General features: G+C 41.2%; 1 protein-coding gene across 2 annotated transcripts; it reads right to left on the bottom strand.

Annotated features, from left to right (window-relative positions):
- Positions 1 to 3,327: 3,327 nt before the first annotated feature.
- On the bottom strand, positions 3,328 to 17,885 carry LOC146989676 (calretinin-like). 2 transcript variants are annotated; one of them, XM_085773096.1, is made up of 12 exons: positions 17,734 to 17,885; positions 17,600 to 17,693; positions 11,343 to 11,419; positions 10,909 to 10,998; positions 10,672 to 10,752; positions 9,633 to 9,689; positions 8,375 to 8,452; positions 7,729 to 7,784; positions 7,588 to 7,627; positions 5,709 to 5,762; positions 4,133 to 4,204; positions 3,328 to 3,949 (listed from the first exon to the last, which is right to left on the bottom strand). In XM_085773096.1, exons 2-12 carry the CDS (start codon positions 17,691 to 17,693, stop codon positions 3,833 to 3,835), a joined length of 816 nt encoding a protein of 271 aa, XP_085629222.1. In that variant the 5' UTR covers positions 17,734 to 17,885; the 3' UTR covers positions 3,328 to 3,832. The 2 variants fall into 2 exon arrangements, with proteins under 2 accessions (XP_085629222.1, XP_085629223.1); XM_085773097.1 differs by having other exon boundaries at positions 17,600 to 17,733; positions 17,769 to 17,852.
- Between the last annotated feature and the right edge of the window lie 3,550 nt (positions 17,886 to 21,435).

Raw genomic sequence — 21,435 nt, 5'->3', positions numbered from 1 at the left:
TATTTTTTCAAATGTTAAATAAGAGAGGGGGGGGAAAGGTGCCTCTGATTTTATATTCTGTGTAGGAAGGAGCCATGGTCATTGTATTAAAACAAGACTACTAAGCTAATTAAAGTGTAAAAATACTGAATAGTGCGTTTTAGGCGATAAGTCTGACAGTAATCTCTTTAACGTATATAAACAAGTTTGCAGAGGTGTTTCAGCTTTAAAGCAATTTATCTCCCATGACGATTGTTTTCTTTCCAAGTGATTATTATAACCAGCAAAGTCGGTTACATAATACACAACCCAACCACATTATGGCCACAGCTACTTCACATGTGACACTATTTTGATTGCAGAATTATTATTTTTTTAGCAGTAACATTGTGTAGTTACTCGATATGTCCAGTTGAGGACAGTACAACACTATAAACATGGCACCATCTTTTGAGCTGCAGCAGTTTTGTATGTATTGTATGTGTAATCTAGCAGTCTTGACCTTTCTAGATCTATGCAGGTACATTTGAATATGTTTGTGGCCATTGTGATTTTTACAGGTCTAAGAAAATTTAATGATTAATTGTGATACATTTCAGGAAAACAGTGTATGGACTACATCCAAACATCACCGGTTTACTTTTTCTGTGCATGAGTGCTGTGCCTGCTTCCTCCCACCAGGTGGAGACCTTCACCACCAGCACCTATTGCTTATTTGGCAGCAGCTTAAACCAGTGTTGAAATGTTTTCTTAAAAATGACATGAAGAGTGAAGATTTATGTTTGACATGACACACACTGAAATTCCCACTTGCAAATACCTTTATCTAGGTGCTACTGCAGTAAGTGAAGATGGCAGGTATCTGTCTCTAAGAAATTACAAGAATTGGGCTACATTGTCAGAGCATCACACAACAGAGCCAGAAACATTTTTCCTGCAACCATGCAGACAACAGCTGTTGGACTGGAGGAAATATAGCTATTTCCAAAAACCTATCATGTGAAACAGAATTCACTCACATACCCAATGTTTCATATATCTTGAGAAACAGAAGAAAAATGTTGCTTTTACAGTTTTACATTTTGTATTTGCTTGCAACATGCAGCGTTTTTACCTTTGTCTCATAGTGGGTTTAACATCTCAGTGTTTGTGCTATATGTCTGTCCATGTATAAGCTGAAGTTAGTATAAACATGATCTAAATCTTTCTGCAATTCTCTAACTAATCCTAACCCGATAACCCTTTCTCCATTTGTCCTTAAACCATGTGAACTAATGATGGTTTAATATCTCATGAGAAGCAGGAGCTTGAGGATCTGTGGAGCAAAAAGAGCAGAGCTGAAAGAAGCATTAAAATGAAAGCAGGAGACGAAGAATAATGGATAAAACTGAGACGAGAGAATTGGGTGAATGTGTATTTAAGAAGAATTATAGATGTACAGTAAAGATAAAACTATAGGAGGATGCCTTTTTCTTTTCTTTTTTTTTTTACAATGAGAGGACTGTACACACCTGTTTCAAACCCATAGAGAGGCTATGTAGAAATCTTCTCTCTGGACATTTTCACCATTACAGGACCTGGGCTTGAAGCAGATTTATCTATAATCTATAATTTACCTAATGCACCTTTAGTATTCTTACTATTAAAGGACTGGCTTACTGACCTCATGTAATTCCAGCGTCTTTCCAGTCAACTTCCACCTGAGCAGAGACCTAATCAACCACAACAGTTGAAAACACCTGTGCATGTGTAGAAGGTGTTTATTACTGTAATATTCCCCTGAGCCCTTAATGGGGCTGAGCAGCACTTTTCTAGTTGCAGAAACAGGAATCATGGTAAATGTAACATAAGAAGTGTATTACATATACTGTATGATGGGTGCTGCAATATGGTTTGTGCATTTTCAATGGTAAAAGAAAAGAAAAAAAAACAACATCCCCCGAGAGTCAGATCCAAAAATATCACTGATAATTGCACGGATCTTCTAGGGCAACATAAACCCTGAAAACCTCACAGCATCTACAGTATGTCTTTACAGAGACAAACACTGTATCTCCTCCATTAACAATGTTATTATTATGTTAAACATTTGGATCCATCAACAGCAAAAAAAAATATTCATTTTATGGAACATTTAACACACAGTGTGTTGTGTTTAATAGTAGCCACGATAAAGACAATGATGACAGAGTGAAAGACAAACATTAGCATGATGGCATCTTGTGTGGTGTATGTGTGTGTGTCTGTGTGTGTGTGTGTGTGTGTGTGTGTGTGTACGTGTGTGTGTGCAGCTGTACAGAGTGTAGATAACAGAAGGAATCTCATCTGTCTTTTTCGATCTTGTGTCTCACTCGTGAATGGGGCTGATGTGTGTGAAGGAATCAGAGCGGATGTAACTTTCTTTTTCCTTCTTGTCAGCAGTTCACACAGCTTGGACTTCGCTGTGTGCCCTTGTGTGTTCCTGTGTGCAGTGTGTGTGTGTGTGTGTGTGTGTGTGTGTGTGTGTGGGCGCTGTATTGTTTTTGAGTATGAGTGAGTGTCTGTGTAGTTGCAGCGAGGGTGTGTGCATGTGTGTGTGAGTGTGTGTGAAGGCATGTGCTTTAAAGATAGTGAGTTCAATTAAAGATGAAAGAGCTGATGATTAATTTATGGAAGGTAGACTGTTCCATAAGAGTGAAACACGGGGGTGTGTCGACACTTTGTCCTATAGAGAGAAACGGAAAAGTAAACAAGGACATCGTCTTGAGAATGAACTACATTATATAAAATACAGTATAATAAAGATATACTGTTGTTTACTTATATTATTCTGTATTATATTGTAGGTCCAGATACATTTTGGGTGAGAAACAGATGACTCAGTTAATTAACTGCAGATCTTTGGTTGTCATGTTGTGTTTTCTGGTGTTGTGTATATACAGTACACAAGCGGGAGTGAGACAATCGCACTGCTGTGTGTTTTCGTTGTCCCTCGTCTCTCAGCTCGTCCTCCTCTGCTCGCTTCATCTCAAAGTGCCACAGAGGCCTCAGAGACCCTCCTCTATGAAAAATGGAGCAGCACAAGCTTTTTCCACTTCATATTTTCTTTTACCAGGAGATTAGAGAGTGAAGGTGGAGCACTCTGGAGAAAACATTTCTGCTCTGGGCATCTGCACTAGAGCTGTAATCTTCACCGGAACCAATCCGAGTGAGGGAGCGAAGGGAGGGGTGGGGGGTTATTTTTTCTTTACATCCCACTGAGAGAAAACACTAAACAAACCTTTTTATTGTAGGTGCAGTGAAGTGGCTGAGCTGTAACAGAAGATCATTTGGATGAACATCTGTGCCAGTGAAGAAATGGGACAACAGTTGTCATGTTATATTTATTCACCTCTCAGTATAATGTCTTTGATTGAACAGTTAAAGCCTCATCAAATTATATAATATTATATCAAATTAAATAGAAATAAATATAATAATATAAATGAAGAGATGCTACAGAACAAATATCCATTTTAAATTCAGGGGGAGAAGAACATATAGATATGAGATTAATTTAAAAATACAAATGCATATTATTAAAAACAGGAATCCAAACAAATAAATAATAAATAACACAATATATTTCTAAAGTCAGTGCAGTGGCTATTTCACTATGGAACTGCTTGAAAAGTATTATTATTAATGATAATAAAAATAATAATAATAAAAAAAAATCAGAGGGTATAAAGCTAAAAGAGCAGGGTCAGTAGTAGACTTTTGTTTTCACTCTTAAGCGGCGTGTTGCGAGGTTCAGGGTCACACATGCACCAGATTACATCAGGAGGTAGAAGGGAGGGGTGGGGGTGGGGGTGGGGGGTCCCGGGCAGGGAGGTCACAGCGTGGAGTCGCGGCAGAGGACGATCTCCAGCTCGGTGCGGTACAGCTTCCCTCCATCAGACAGAGCCATGATGCTCTTCTTGTAGCCGCCGACTCCTGATGAGTCCACGTCCTGTCAACAAGTTCGTTTGTTTTTGTTTTTTTTTTACAAAGAAAAGTCACAAAAGTCAGTGGGAACAAAGTCGTCTTCTACTGTACAGATGGTACAGTAGGCAGCCATTTAATCTCAGCTCTATATTTGGCAAGAAGAAAAGCAACCTGAGCTGATCAATCAATAGGCAAAACTATTCATTACCAATTTGTTCTTGTCGCAGAGGTCCTTCAGCAACGCATCCAGCTCCTGCTCATCAATATATCCATTACCGTCCTGGTGAAAGAGACATAGAGGGAGGGATCAAGCTCAACAGATCTTCCTAAAAGTATTTTATGTACGAACGAGACTTAAGTCTATAACGGTGCCACCGTGTTGACGTTGTCTGCACCAGTTTACCATGCAGCCAATTCCATGTGGACGGGAAACCATTTTATAACTGGGCTGACAGAGACAAACAACCTCACAAACACACACACCACATGTCTTATTTAAAGGAAAAGTGGTGTGAAGAAAACCACTTAATCTTTAAGGGATAGTTCAACATTGTGGCAAATTGGCCCATTGCCATAATCCCTATAGTTTTAGGAGTAGGTTCGTTACCTTTAATTGTCGGTGCAAGCTATTTTTAGAACTGCGGAGCAGAGCCGCGAGCTGCTCAGAGCTATGCTATGGAGACTCATGGGATTTCTTGGCTTCCCTCATCAAACTCATCAAATACACAATCCAACAACTCCAAAACACTCTGGTGGACAAGTTGTGACCTGCACATTCCCCACGCTTTTGAGATAATAACAGAATGTTATGAGATGGAGTTGTTTTTGAGGCAAATGCAGAGACTGCTTGCTGAAAAACTGCCCCTGACGGGAGCGCATATCAGTGGTTTTGCATGAATTTACCTCTAAAACAACTCCATCTCGTAACGCTCTGTTATTATCTCATAGCGTGGTGAATGTGCAGGTCACAACTTGTCCACCAGAGCATTTTGGAGTTGTTGGATTGTGTATGTGATGAGTTTGATGAGAGATACCTCTAAAAACAGCTTGCACCGACAACAAAATAACGAAATATACTCCTAAAACTATTATTATTGTTTATGGCAATAGGCCAATTTGCCAAAATGTTGAACTATCTCTTTAAACACCATACTACTGAGGTTGACGATGGTGCTGCAGGAACAAATCAGAAGATGATCCTGAGGGGAACATGAAAATCTATCTTTCTCAAATAATTTCACTTCAGCAAATGCAAACCTCACAGTGACAGTAGATGGACAGAGAATAAATCTGCACAGAGATTCATCCTCCATGAATAGTTGTTGAGATATTTCAGTCTGTCGTGGTGATGAACCAACCAGCTGATATCACCAGCAAAAAGACTGAGCATTTATCAAATACTTGAAAGGATAAGTTGGATTAATTGGATATAGTATATGATCAATTTAAGGACAGAGGTGCACAAATAAGATGCAGTGTGTGATACGGTGTATGACAATAAAGTCTAGAAATGTGGAAAATGTGGTGATGTATGTCTCCCTGTCTTTTTGTCTGTCTCCCTGCTGCCATCCAGTCTGATCCTGACAGCTATTTGATGGACAACCAATGTATTTTGTACATATTTTAGACATTAATGGTCCCCAGAGGATCCACCTTAAGTTAGTGAGTTTTCCTCCATCATGAAATGTATTTAAATGAAACATGTAGCCTGAGCCTCACTGAGCCACTCTATCACACAATAACCAACACATATCACATTTCACAAAAAACCATGCACTATTCACCTTGTCATAAAAGGTGAAGAGGGAGTCAAACTCTTTGACGGTCAGCCTGATGCCCTGTGAGAGAGAGAGAGAGAGCGGTGAAAATTATTAGAAATGGATGGATGTTTCTAGACAGCGGTAAAAGCCCCACCAGATCCAGAACTGATATTAATCCATGGAGATTATGATAACTGGGACTAGAGTTGAGTTAATCCTGATCAGACAGACTAATCCTCTGTCAGAAAGGAATTGTTGATCTGCTCTCCGTAGCCACGATGTACATATGGGAACATACAGTTCATGACAAAATGCATGCGGCAGATCTATGTAGATTAACGTTGCCGCTGTGCTGCAAACTGTGGCTCTTTAACGATCAAAACAACAGCGGACAGAGTGACGAAGTGTAGCCTCAAACAGCAGAATAAGATATTTTATTTTAAGACGCAAATTAAAGTCCTCGGTCTTTAATCTGAATAATTTGACTCCAATTATCCAAATCACTTAATAGATAATATCTGTGTCCAATGTTGATTTTTTTAATGGGATTGAAAACTTGATGATGTTTTCAAAGAAATGTCACACTGAAATATTTAATTCCCAAAGGACTTAACATCAGTAAACACGCATTTGTGTCAATGCCCCATATGTTGCTTCAGTCCTTTGATGACAAATAATCCTCTTGTAGTGAATCCAATAATGTGTCATTGTGTTATTCTGAATCTCCACTGTCAGCAGGACGAATCTTCGGCTGCTTCGACACAACGTTTCATATGAACGCTGTTACACTCGGTTCGAAGGCGCCATGGTTGGCGTCCTGTCTTATTGTGAAAGTCTTGGTGTCACTTCCTTTGTGTAGTTGACTTGTTGTTCCCTGTTTTATTTTGAAGTTCCTGTCTTGTCTTCCTGTGTTCTCCCTCTTGTGATTGCACCTCGTGTGTGTTCACTTGCCTATTTAAAGGGATACATCACCCAAAATTGATAATTCACCAATTTTCTACTCACCGTCATTCCAAAGGGAGGGTTCGGAGAACTTTTGGAGTCATCAAAACGCTTTAGGAGTTCCAGGGGGGGTCCGGCTGGCAACGGATTTTCATATAATGGCGGCGGATAGAGTTCACTTTTGAATTGTCCAAAACACACACTATGAAACATCCAGATACCTCCATACTGCTCGTTCGTACTGACCCAAGTGATCTCTGTTTTTAGCCTTGCTGTAGCAGTAGCTCCCAGTGGCTCTGTTGATGTTTGTGCGCATGCGTGAGATTTGCTGCGAGATGTTCGTTCATCGTTGTAAACCATTGGATGTAGCCTACTGTATGATGTAAACATGGAAGAACATCTCGCAGCAAATTTTGCGCATGTGCACAAACATCAACAGAGCCACTGGGAGCAACTACAACAAGGCTAAAAACAGAGATCAAATTAATTTTTTCCGAACAACTTTTTCATGTGGCGGCTTCAGGACACTTGGGTCAGTACGGACGAGCAGTATGGAGGTATCTGGATGTTTCATAGCATGTATTTTGGACGATTCAAAAGTAAGCTGTATCCTCCGCCATTATATGAAAACCCGTTGCCAGCCGGACCCCCCCTGCAACTCCAAAAGCGTTTTGATGACTCAGAAAGTTCTCCAAACCTTTCCTTGGCATGACAGTAAGTATAAAACCGGTGACTTATCGATTTTGTGTGAGGTATCCCTTTAACCTCAGTGTCTCCCTTTGTCTTTGTTCAATCGTCTGCGTTTGTAGTCTGCGTTCTGTGTCCTGCGTTTTGCTTCAGTTCCTGCTCCTTGAGATTTTGTCAGTAAGTGAATAAATAAATAAATAAATTGTCTGCATTTGGGTCCTGTCTCCTCAACTACCTGACAGAAGGACGCTGGTGTGTTTGAGTCCAAACTTACCTGGAACTTCATCAGGAAGTTTTCCTGCACCGGTAACAGCCTGGAGTAAAGAAAAGGTTTTATGTTATTAGTTGTTTATTGTCATTGTCATGTTCTTGGGGGCGGAAAAAAAAGTGACAAATAAAGTGAAGTAACACTCACCTTGCCATCTCAGAGAGGCCCAGCTTGCCATCTCCATTCAGATCAAACATCCTGAGCTGCGCAGAAAAAAAATGAACAAGGATTTTGTCACCAAAAATGCTGCACACACACACACACACACACACATCAAATGTAAGACATAACCATTGGAGTGAGATTAAATGGCAGCAGTTAAGTGAGTTCAGCCCACGGATGGCTGACTGATGCTGGTGGCTCGGAAAGTGATGTTTCAGCATTACAGGTGAAGTGTGTTATGTCGCTCAAGATATTAAACAAGACATTAAAATTCAAAGCTTCAGGGCAGCGACTTGAGTTACATCGTGTCGAAACGCCGCAGCCAAAAGATACAAACGGAAAAATATGAACACAAAGGCATCGTTGTTGACAGAGAGGTGGACGAAGTTAACGGTATGAATATGTAATGTAATACATCCAATAAAATGATTCTTGGTTTAGGAAGTGCACAGTTCTTCTCTGTTTATGGGCTGCATAAGCGATAATGCAGTCGTCAATGTTATGTTTAAATGAATATGTCCTGACAGAGAATAGATGGAGGATAGTAGCTACACAATTGTGAAAGTCTTGGCCTTTAAAGTCCGAAAACAAAGCGAAAAGACAAACAATTTCTGTGCCTAATGATGCTCACAATAGTCTGTGTGTACTCATTGAGCTTCTTGTCATCGTAGTTTCTGTTTGCCTTCTTCAGCAGGTCTGACAGGAAGCCCTGAGGAGGGAGGAGAGAGAGAGAGAGGAGAACGACCACGGTCAGTGCTCGGATGATGTGATGATCTCAGTCTGCAGTCGTTGTGGTGAAACAGAAAAAGCTGGTGTCATTATACGGACCTCATGATGTGAGAGGAGGAAGAGGAAGAAGAGGAAGAGCGTTTGTTTTCATACGGATTCAATAGAGACTGTAGCACCTGTTATATCACCGCCATGACACAGAGGTTTCTCATTATCTCAGCTGAGGTTTGTTTACCACCAAGTGCTGCACACACACGGTGCATGAAACGTATTAATTAGGGTGAAAATGTCCAGTTTTTTCATTGTTTTTCACGGGGCCATTAAGCGTGTTCTTGCACAGGATACTACGGTACTTTGTTGTCTGTGAACAAGCGTTGGAGCAGCTTTGACTCTGATTACAAGATGCTGCAGTGAAGCACAAACCATTAAGGCTGACTCCTTACTGCAGCACCCCAGGTTCGAGTCCGACCCGGGCGTAAGTGTAGCTTATACTGATGAATTACAGAAAAGACTCCTTGACTTACTGTCCTGTTTGTTATAGGTTGATTTTCTAATACAGAAGTGTTTCTAGACAGAGTAGAGAAGAGTAAAACTTTATTCATCCCTAAGGGAAATTAAAATGTCAGGGAGCTCATCACAAAAAACAAAACAAAAAACTATCATTCTATCATTATTTAATTCCAGATGTTTTTATTTTATTTTTGTACCATTCAGACTTATTAACTATTCTCTGGTTATAGAGAGTTATTATTTTTTTGTATAGCTGAATTTTCTATCCATACAGATGAGGCATACTTTAAATATATTGAAGTTATGAGGCATACTTTATGTAAACTTCAAGTTTCTTGAGGCAGAGTCAAGTGTCTTCTTTTTCGGAAATCATAATATGGTCACCCTATATTAACCACTAACTGTATTCGCTAGTCTCTCTTTGGTGAAATGACCCACTCATTATGGAAAGGAGAACAGATTTAGATGAGCCAAACATTTTAAAATCTGAATCTTTCAACCAATCACTGGGTCTTTCTCAGTCACAAACTAAAGGTCATGAGTCGGGGTGAAGAGCAGTAGGTGTTTGCTGTATTAACATCCAGAGCTGCAGCTCTTTAAATGAGTCTACGTTAATTAGTCGTATTGCAGAGTTTGACATTGTGTTTTACCTTCAGCTCGTTTGATTCGATGTAGCCGCTGCGGTCGGTGTCGTACCTCCGCCAGGCCTGTGGGAGGGAACAGTTGTGTTGTTGTAGTTGCTTTCAAAAAAACACGTGCACATCAACCACAATGACAAAATGAGAAATACATGTCAGAGAAAAAAAGACTACAATAAAGAGAAATGACAGCGGTGTCATCCGACGTTGTGTAATTATAGAATTTGTCGAGGCCTCATCAAAGATGGATACCTAAAACCCTCCAGCACTCGCCCTGCCTTTCCCCTGCAGAAAGCTGCGGTCCATTCATAATGTATGGACGTCTGAGAACACGCTGAGCCGCCCGAACATCACACCACTGAAAGCTCTGCTCAATCACAGTGCAGCCATGTCAGTGTAAGCTACTGTACTGTACGTGTACTTGTTTTATATCACAGAGGTCCAGATGTTCAATGCCTCACAGTTTCCTCTCTAATTATCACAACATGCGCAGCTGAAGTTGCTCTTTTTGTACGGTTTAGGCGACTGATCGAGATGTGCGTGTCAAACATGGCGGTGTTTTGATGTTGGAAAAGGTATTAAATATTAAAACGTTCAGTTTAAGGTAACTCCTTCACCGTGTGTAATATTTAGATGCTTTCAGGCCGACAGCTGAGGTTTAAATGCAGTTTAAAGCTTTATGTGTGTAGTGACTGTAAACGACAACCGTCGTTAGCCGCTGACAAAACTAATTTATGGATAAAATAAAAAGCTTATAGACTTACTCAGAAGAGAATTTACACCAGTTATGTCTTTTAATATCAATCATGGTGCAGTTTAAGTTTAATATCCAACATTTATTGGCTGTTTCCACATTAAACGTGCACCCTAACTTGTTTGGGAAACGTTATTTAAAACTCAAACCTCTTTACAATGGTTAAACTGAATCAGATTTGATGTGTGGGAGAGCCTGACATAGCAGATCTAATATATAGTTACAGTCTATAATGAAATCATTAGGCATCGATATAATATGGTAAAAAAATAAACAGATGAATATAGAGCAACTTACTGCCATGAATTCAGAGCTGGATCCAACAAACTCTCGGAAACAGAGCAGGAAATTTTCCTCTGTGGGAAGAATCTGAGCCAACTACAGGATGGAGGATGAAGAGACATGAAGAGATTAATATTGTAGTTGTCAATCCACGGAGATAGACAACAACTACAATCTATGAACACAGGAAACACTTTGTTAAAAGTCGCACTGCAAAGTTAAATAACCTGTTTTTGATTTTTGCCCTCTCACCTCAGACATTTCGATCCTCCCATCAGTGTTCTTGTCAAAATTGGCCATGAACTCCTTCAACTTCTCTTTGAACGCTGCATGTGAAGGATCCTGCATGTGAACCAAACCACAGTTCAAAGACATTTAAGATAATGCAGATTTTAATTTAAAGATATATTCAAGATAATCAACCCTAAAGATAAGATTTATAGACTTATTGTTTATGTATGACAACCAAACGCTCACTAACAATATATTTCATTTGTTTTGTAATGTAATTCAGATAACAAATAAGATAAGATAAGAAGACTTTATTGTCCAATGGTTTAAAAACACAGTGGAAACTTTGGCATCTTGGTAACTGTGATTAATATGCTCTTGTATTGTTTTGACTCGTGTCACTTTGTGTGAATGTGACCGCATGTTTTCCGTGGCGTGCTGCTCGCCGCTCTCACCACGCTGGTTCCTCGCCTGACGGTCTCCAGCTCTTTGAAGAAGTTCTCCAGCTCCTTCCCTTCGATGTAACCGTTTCCTGCGGAGCGAGCAGAGGGAACTAAATTAGTTTGGCACAAATTATGTTTTGAAGCTTTTAAGTCGCCTGGAGCTTTTGTTGACTGTGCAAAAGTTTGATTAAAAGAGTTAAGATCTGGATGAAAGATTAAAGGTCACTAAAGGAGAGGAAGGAGGAGGAGGGAGGGAGGGAGGGAGGGAGGGAGGGCGTCTTTTGCCAAACTTCGAGTGTTTGTCCGGTCAAGTGGTGTGTGACTGAATCCAAGTGAGCAGCAGTTTGCAGAGCGGCTCACTTGGACTGCATCCAGACTGCACATCTGCTTACAGCTGTTCCTGCATCAGCTTGAGCTCTTCTTAGAGTATTTGCTCCGTTTAGCCCTGAAGTTTTGACGAGGCACAAGACGAGGCGAAACACGGCTCAGGGCTGGTCAATAGGACGATTAACACGTTACATCACCTCTAAAAAAAAACAACTTTTAATTGCAAACCCACTCTGATGAAGTGAAGGCGCACTCCACAACAACGAGGCTGTACTGTACCATATACAACGTCTCATATTCATATTCATATATGATATACTGTTGCCAAATGTTGCATTTAGCCGTGGCAGAGACTCCGGAGATTGAGTGATGTGCTGCAGCAAAAACCAAAAAAAAAAAAACACAGTTGGAGAGTGAGCGAGCGCTATAACGAGTGAGTTCTTGCCTGAGAGGGTGAAACTGGGCAATCAGACTTATGCTTACTGGAGCGTTTTGTCCTGTGTCCGGATTTGTACTTTCTTCTAACAAGTCACATGATCAGGGAGGGGGGTTGGGGTTGGGGTGGGGTGGGGGGGGATAATTTAATTTAATTTAATACAATAATTTACTCCGCTGGTTTGCCTGCAAGTCACAGCAGGGAGAAACATATAGGACACTCAGCACTCTCTTTTTAATCACAAGAATGAGCTCCATCTGTCTGCAGCCCGAGCGAGGACACAGGGAGGACGAGGGGGGAGAGAGAGAGGTGGGGAGGGGGGGGGGCAGGTTTGAACCCTTTACAAAAATAGACGTTAATAAAATTGTTATTTCAATTCAGAATAAAACACTGATGTACAGAATAAAATGCAGAGATCCACCCTGCCCCCCATCTCTATCTCTTAATCTCTTATCCTTTCATCTCCTTTCCTTTCTGATCGTTTTCTCCCTCACCTCCCCCCCTACTCCCCTCCTCTTCTCTCCCCCGTCCTCTAGTCTGCATAGCTTCATTTCCACGTCGTATTTGATAGGTGCTCCATGCATGTCGCCATCTGTGCTTTGGCTGAGCTGCTGTTTTCAGATGATGGGACGCAAAGTTCTGGGTGAGGAGAGGAGGAGACCAAACAACGCTGACAACGCAAACACTAAAAAAAAAAAAAAAAAGGGCCTCGTTATTACCTGACACTCATCCTCGCTTTCATTACAGTTATTCATCACTGCACGGCTCATTATGCGTCTGTAATGAGCAGCATCTACAATAGTCGTCAAGATGTCTGTGATATTAGTTGTAGAGATATTTCATTTAAAGGAGGGTTTTGACAGCCCTGCACAGATAAGCAGTAGCCTACAGCCAATGGGTGGATGGATGGAGACGACAGAAGATAAATTCAAAGTCTCATGATATCAAAACCAGTGCCACAAATAAATGTTCCCTCAGTCGTCCACAGAAAATGTTTAGATTGTTTTTCTTTTTGACTTTGTGATCATCACTGACTCACTCAGTAATAATTATTTTTACTGAGTGCTGCTTTGCTCTTTGCTTGGCTGGGTCTTTCCAGCTGGGTCGGCAGAGGGTGGTTAAGTTAAACCAAGTGCAGCAAAGAGGGGAAAAAGAGTGTGATAAAGTGTGATAAAGTGTGACACAATGTGCGCCGCAAGAAAAAGGAGAGTGCACATGTAGGCTATACGTTATTTCCCAATAGAGAGAAGCTACTGCTGATGTCTGTACCTGTAGCTACAGGTCAGATGTTTGAACCAATTTTGACTAGTTGAAGCCTATTGATCGGCTTTTTTAAGGTTGTCTTTTTAAAATTTTCTGTTTTGTTTTGTGTCAGCCTTTAAGATTTAAGATAGCCTACTTTATTGTCATTATACATGTAGCCTATGTATGAAATTAACGCCTGGCCAGGGACAACAGATGGAAACTAGCCTTTTGGCTAAATCTGGCATATTTGCAGAAATATTTTTTAATATATGATCTGTCTCTGTCAAATGAATAAGTACATAAGAAATAAAAATAAGATGACTTAACAGCAACTGTAAATAAACAAGACAAAAGGATCTTCATTGTCGTCTTTAAATAAGATCTGCATCATACAGACGTCCAGTTTCTCCCATGAAGTTGGTTACATAATCAAAGTGAGAGAGGGGATTAAATCCACTCCAAATCTACAGTATCTCAGGTGGGCAAACAACAGATAACCTGTGATGAGGCATGAGTGTGTTCAAATCCCATGGTTTGTAATGAAGCCCACATAGGTCGTCGTCGCCGCCCGTGTTCTCAGTTCACTGGGACGAGTTTAGCTGCAGCACAAATCTCAGCTGCCACATGGAGCGCACCACTGCACACCGAGCAGATGCAGCTCCCTCTCTCTCTCTCTCTCGCCCAAAACATTTTCGACCACAGCTCAGCAGCCGATTGCTCAACGGCAACTCGATAACAGTCCAGCAGCTGCCTGACTCATAACGAGTGGAAACGACCAAAAAGGATATCATCAATGCCCACATGAGGAGCCATAATATGGATGAGCTGAGTGGGATTTATTCCTATATGATCGAGAGAAACTCTCTGTATCTCATCCAGTGTGCAGCAGCTTCGCTGCAGATGTGGACTCACTGCCGCCAGTAGGAGGCGCTGTCCTGTGGCGTCGCTGTGGAAACGACCAGTTGCAACAACAGTCCTTCAAACACACTAAAACTAGACTGATCCTAGTTTAGTCAAAGTCAAAGTTGTTCTATGTCCGATTTCGCAGCATCAGGTTTTGATCCGGACATGTCTGCTGAGGATAATGGTTGATTATCAATAAAATTATTGAAGGTTTTCCTTTAAAGGAGACATATTATTCCCCTTTTCCACAAATTAAAATAGTTAAAATAGTTAGTGACATGCTTCGGTCAAAATACCCCAAGGATCAAACATCACAGCTCTTTTCATCTGCCCAAAACAGCCCTGTTCAGAACGGCTGGTTTCAGCGCCTGTCCCTTTAAATGCAAATGAGCCACTGCTCACTAGCCCCGCCCCCTCTACTGGTACCTGTACTTACAGGTAGGGATGGTATTATGCAAATTCGAAAACTAATTAAATCATTGACAGTCAACCGAGGGAACAGCTCGTAGAACCACATGGAAAATTACAGATTTTTTTTGTCAATTCTCACATTTTGGGGGCTGGAAGGCAAGACAAACACCCAAATACGTGTTGAAGAGCCTTCAAAAAGGGATATTTCTATAATATGTCACCGATAAAACAATTGGTCTCACTTTGGAGGGTGAGGTGTTCATTTTATTCACATCGCTGGGTTCCAAAAATGTTTTCTCATCAGCTATGAAAATTCACTTTATGGGATGTTGTTTAGCTCAGCGGGTAGGCTGGGAGGCTATTGTCCTTGCTGCAGTGGCCCTGATTCAATTCCATTGGCCCTTTGCTGCAAGTCATTCCCCCTCTCTGTCTCCCCATTTCCTGTCTCTCTACAGCAGTCCAATCAATTAAAGGCTTAAAAGCCCCAAAGAAAATTAACTGATTGGTTAACCGGTGTCTCCTCTGCACCTTCCACTAGTGTGGTGACCCTAACCTCTGGATTGTCTAGGTCTGAAAGGCTCTGGATCAATAAGTTGTTGATCAGCTGGATATTTACACTCTACTCTCATCTATTGCTTGATCAATACATTGTTTTAAAATGTAACCTGATTTAATATGAGAGGTTTTTGACAATCCAAGGCATCTGAAATGACAGAAGAAATGTCAATTAAGTATTTTCTGATCCAAAACTGTTGGGAAAATGTCACAAAAATGACAAATTAATTAATCAATTAGTTAATTAATTAATTATTTTTGATTGATCACCATAAAATGAGATAAAGAGATAGTTCCCTATAGTTTTAGGAGTAGGTTCGTTACCTTTAATTGTTGGTGCAAGCTATTTTTAGAACGGCAGAGCAGAGCTGTGAGCTGCTCAGAGCTACGCTACGGAGGCTCATGGGATTTCTTGGTTTCCCTCATCAAACTCATCAAATACACAATCCAACAACTCCAAAACGCTCTGGTGGACAAGTTGTGACCTGCACATTCACCACGCTATGAGAAAATAACGGAGCGTTACGAGACAGAGTTGTTTTAGAGGTAAATGCATGCAAAAAAAACAACTCTGTCTCGTAACGCTCCGTTATTTTCTCATAGCGTGGTGAATGTGCAGGTCACAACTTGTCCACCAGAGCGTTTTGGAGTTGTTGGATTGTGTATTTGATGAGTTTGATGAGGGAAACCAAGAAATCCCATGAGCCTCCGTAGCGTAGCTCTGAGCAGCTCGCGGCTCTGCTCCGCCGTTCTAAAAACAGCTTGCACCGACAATTAAAGGTAACGAACCTACTCCTAAAACAATAGGGATTATGGCAATGGGCCAATTTGCCAAAAATGTTGAACCATCCCTTTAAAACAGACCAACATTGTTGATGAAAATACAGTGAGAGTTTCCAAAGGGTTTAACAGGGTTTTTTGTTGTTGTTTCATTTTTTTCATTTTTTTTGAATGGCCTCATAAAATAATCCTTCAGTTGTAGTTGGATCATGAAAACCACTAAAGCTGAAGAGGCTCGTAGTGAAACGGAGCAGGACAACGACGGCGCTGCTCTGCAGTTCGGCTGCCACACACACACACACACACACACACACACACACACACACACGTGACTGCTGTTTGACAGTGATGCAGTGTAACTCAGTACACACTGTACATTTTTTAATAACTTGCATTTGAGTGAAAAAAAAAAAGAAAAAGAAAAAAGTTCTGTCACATTCAGAGTGAATCCACCACACTGATCCAACAGCAGCAGATGATGAGCTCATAACTCAGCTTTAATCACATAATAAAATAATGTGATCAGGGCTGCAACAGCTAATGCTTATTTCTATTATTAATCTAATTAATGTGTTTATCATTTTCTAAACTGATCAATTAATGCAGGCCAAGTTGACGAACCAATTAATCGACTGATTGTTTCACTTCTGTTATAAATGAGCTCCAATACATCATTAATTAAAAATAGATCAAATCAGTTCTGCTCATTCATTAAGTTGTTGTGCCTATTAATAATAATCTATCACTATATATCCTATATATCAATCACTGCTTCTCTCTCTCTCACTCACACTCACACACACACACACACACACACACACACACACACACACACACACACACACACACACACACACACACACACACACCAGTTCAATCCCAGTATAAGCTCTCAGATTCAGAAGCTCCTCCCAACAAAACCCTTCTTACCTTTTCTCTCTCTCTCTCTCTTGCATCCTTTTATCCATCCCTCCCCCATCTCCTCTTTTCTCTCCCTCTCTCATTTTTTTTTTTATCTTTCATCCTCCCTCCCCCTCTCCTACATTATCTATTTTTCTTTTTCATCCTCCCCTCCTCTATAACTTAACTTTAACTGAGAGTTATTTCGTTTTTTCTCATCATGGTCTACAAAACGCTGCAGATCCTCACACATTTGTAATCACAGTGAATATAGCTTGACTTAAGTGACTAAATGATATCATCGGATGTAAGAGCATTAAAATCAAATCTCATAACTGTGTGTTTGTTTTTTTGTTTTACTGCAGACAAGTGGAGGACTTTTTTTCTTAAATATGAAAAATGAAAACACCGAACAACAAATACTGAGGCTAAAATATCCTTTTCAGATCAACTGGATTGAATGTGTTAATTTCCTTACAGCAGTGATATATGATATCGCAGTATATTTATATGTTGCTGATTTCAGCGCTTCACTGGATAATATTCAAGTTTAAAAAGCAAAAGAGGATAAAATGTTAACTCTGACTGAAAATAAAATAGTTTTAACACACAGAGAGAACACGAATCTGACATGCCCCTCACAATTACATATTTAATCTTCTAATAAAAACTAATTTATGAATGACACACTGTCAGGCAGCTGGACACTGACCGTCTGCGTCGAAGTGTTTCCAGATGTCGATGAACTGCGCCGCGGTGAGCTCGGCCAGGTGCAGGTGTGGCGGCTTCTGTGCTTGAGTGGCCATGTCTCTGTCTCTTCTCTCTGTCTCTTCTCTCTGTCTCTTTCTCTGCTGCCTCGTCCTCCTCGAAGTGTCGTCGACCGTGGTAGTTGGAGGTAAAAACTTTTTCCCGGAGCTCCGTGGCAGCTACTGTGGGCAGCTCCGGCTCAGTCGGGGGCTTTTAAACCCCCCGCGGCGCCCGCGCTTCCGCTTCCCACCGCACGGGGGCGCGTGCACCGAGCTCAGAGCTGCAACAGGGGACCAATTACAGAGGAGGTGGGAAGAGGACTCTCCTGCTTTTTTTTTCTTTTCTTTTCTTTTCTTTTTTTTTATTTTGCACATAGGAGTTACCATGAAGTGCTGTCCTGTCCAGGCAGCAGCTTTGATAGTGGGATCATCACACATCATCCGGTCCCGCTGCTCCCATGAGGAGAAAATGACATCAAACTATTTATTCTTGAGCGAAGCCCCCTGCTGGCTCAGATGGATCTTGAAGGCTCTGTGTCATCCCTGTCTCTCCCAGCCCTACACTCCCCCTCCCCTCCTCTCCTCTCCCATCCCATCCCATCCCATCCCTGCGCTGTGAATTATCATATAAAGCCTGAATAAATTAAACACCCCATCCCAGGGGCCACAGCACTTCAGAAAGAGGAAATCTTTAACAACACAAATGTGCAGTGATGATGCACAGGAATCAGATCTCTCCTCAGTTTTTCCTACAGATGACAGACACTATACACCTTCTTCTCTGGATGCTTTATATACTTTCACTCTCATCTCCTTCCTCAACCTGCCTCTCACACTCCTCCATACTCCCGGCCTGTGCAGGATGGAGGGACACTCACGCTCTTTGGTCAATCGAAACGCACATTTGGCGTAAATCCAAGCAGCAGCTGCAGCAGCAGCAGCAGCAGTGGCTGTTGCATGGCCACTAAATCACCAACACGCCTTTGTTCATTCTGCAGGACGAGCTGTACATTGCTCCTATCTTTTTTTTTTTTTTTCCATCTCCCCCTCCATACTGTCTTTACTCTGGTGCATCTCCCTCTCCAGTTTGGTCCCCATACTGTAAGCTGTGGTGTGAAGGATGGGTCCTGTAGTGGTGGGCAGTGGGGGAGGGGTTTAGATGGAGAAGAACAAGAACAAGAAGTGGAAGAAGAAGTGGAAGATGACGAAGAGACTTTATCTCCTCCCTGCAGACCTGTGTGCTGCTGATCAGATAGAAAATAAAGAAAACAAAAACAGAGAGAGTCAAAGAGGGCAGATAAAAAGTGTGCATATGTGTGTTGGATAAGTGCATATGTACTATGAGAGAGGGAGGGAGGGAGGGAGAGTGGGAGAGTGGGAGGAAGGGAGGGGGAGTGGGGGCTGATATTTATAGGAACTCTGATCACAAGCCTAAACTGTATGAATATTAATTAGAGAATTTATAGGATTTGTTTGCAGAGCCCCGAGCGCTCCCCGCTGAGAGCGTCGGAGGGGACGGATGAATAATGGAGAGTTGTATGATATGACAACGACAATAATGGAAGAGGGGGAAAAGATGTTAATGGACCTCTGATCAAGTGTCATATGGATACGAGTTTCCACATCCATGCACTCACTAAGTACTGACACGTGATGCACACACACACACACACACCCCCCCCCCCACACACACACACACACACACAGAGTATATACGTGCACACACACACTGACAGGATGAATTTAAAGCAGGCAGTCAGTGGGGGGCTGTGTTTCTGTGTGTGCCAGTCATTATACATTTCGTGGGTCGTGGATTATGGATAATTATGCAATCCTGCTAATGTTGTATTATGCGCATTGTGTGAAATTCAGATAAAACGGTTTACGTTTGATAATTAAAATGAAAGCGAGAGGGTAAGGGATGAGGAAAGCAAGCGTGCAGGTGTTTAAGAGGCTTTTCAGTTCACTTTGATTTAATTTCCTGAAATGCAGAGAGACGACGATGATGATGCCTTTACAGTTTTTCATAATTATGCAGGATCAAGTGCACAAATCCTGTGTTCGCACATAATGGAAAATGACCGGTCACACGACACTGAGATGTGATAAAATGATAAACTTGCACAGGTCTGAGAACAGCCTGTTCCCATTTTCAACAAAGACAGATAAGTTAGTGAATACAGGTTGAAACGGTGGGTTAATGGTTTCTGTTATGGATGATTATTACCGCCAGTGTCGGCCACTGTTTCGATGTGTCCTGCTTTAATCAATGAAAATCATTGCTCCAACATCTCTCACTTCTCTCTGCTCCCTCCACCAGGCAACATTAAGCACAACCGAAGCTTCAACACCGGGTTTTAAGTCATAAGTTTTCCGGCCACTGTGTGAATATTAATTAAAGTCTGATGTACACTCTGGCCGCTTTAACATAAAGCTGTGTGTTTCCAGCGTCTCTAAAAACCTAAAGTTGTTTAGTCATGATGTAATCCAGCCTCCGAGGAACGGCTTCCTCTTCCTTTCTTCTTACAAACACTGATGTTAATCCAAAGGAAGCAGTTTTTTCTCAAAGAGTCATCACTATTTCAAAACTTCTCAGAAGGACGAATGAGGCAGAAACCGCCAAAGGTTTTGTTTGACTTTGTTTCATATTTTAAGGAGTGTTGTGTAACGCTGCGAGAGGTTTACATGATGCGACATCTTTTTGTGTTATTGTGTGTTATGTGCTTGAGAAAAACGAAGAAGGCAAAACATATTAAATCAAACATTAGTGTCTTTTAAATAACACAGATGCATCAAACGCAGTGAACTGTGGTCTGTGTTTTAATGTAGCCTCCAGTGTGTGTGTGTGTGTGTGTGTGTGTGTGTGTGTGTGTGATGAGCCCCTCACTGATGTTTGCTGTGGTGTCATGGTTGAATCTCTTTGTGCTTCCATCTTATATCTGATCCATCAGCAACACACAAACCAGTGAGACAGACAACCCACCTGGTCAGAGTTTAGAGGATGCATGATACTAACATGCAGCGTCTTTATTTCTAATGTGTCCTCCTACAACAAAGCTCTCTGCTCAAATCAGATGGACTTAAAGAGGAACTATGCAAGATTTTGACCTTAATTAAACAGCTTCGGTGGTAAGAAGTGAGTTTTATATTTTAAAAAAATACCTAAAGAAATATGCACTCCGAAACTGTAGGGGGGGGAAAAACGACCAAAACAGTGAAAAAGCGACCGACTTGCATACGTAGTTCCCCTTTAAAGCGCAGACGTAACTCACAGGCGGCCATATTGGTTCAGTCAACGTGCTGTGACTCTGGCTGCAGTAGATGATCCAGTCTGCACTAAAAAAACTATTCTGTCTCTCTTAAATTTTGTCCGTATATAGTAGATGATTACTTTAACTATTTGCATAATGTTACGTCAGTATTACTTTAAAAGAAAACAGAATTATTTGTAATTTTAAGTTTGCGGTATCATGACTGTATTTCTGATTCTTCATAACAAACCAAACTGTTCGAAAATCGGTCAAAAACTGAGCAAGTTCTGGTTATTTCAGTAGAAAGTGAACCATAATGCTCTGAGGGAGCGGACTGAGCCAAGATGGCGGCCGTGTGGTGGCGTCGTGTCATTGGGCAGCAGCGTCAGGTGAGTCATCTAGTCTTCTTACATACAGTATATCTATCATATATACCTGTATTACTGGCCTTAGTGTATGTGTGTGACATGTATGTGGTTAAGCAGGTAAACAGGCGACACAGGACATTTCAAAATAAAAAAGGAAGTTTGACTCGATTCCTCATAGTTACT

This window comes from Trachurus japonicus, chromosome 3 (assembly GCF_045865225.1).
Source record: "Trachurus japonicus isolate A0001 chromosome 3, Traja_1.0".
NCBI lineage: Eukaryota > Metazoa > Chordata > Actinopteri > Carangiformes > Carangidae > Trachurus > Trachurus japonicus.
The sequence above is the reverse complement of the archived record's forward strand: the minus strand, read 5'-3'. Positions and strand labels throughout refer to the sequence as shown.

What these genes read in the sequence shown, in the direction of transcription:
- LOC146989676 (XM_085773096.1), bottom strand. Translation starts at nt 17,693, where the DNA reads ATGGCCACTCAAGCACAGAAGCCGCCACACCTGCACCTGGCCGAGCTC. An exon ending in GAAACACTTCGACGCAGACG is followed by an intron (nt 11,420 to 17,599) that starts GTCAGTGTCCAG and finishes CTCGCTCCGCAG; the next exon opens with GAAACGGTTACATCGAAGGG. An exon ending in TCTTCACCTTTTATGACAAG is followed by an intron (nt 4,205 to 5,708) that starts GTGAATAGTGCA and finishes CTCTTTCACCAG; the next exon opens with GACGGTAATGGATATATTGA.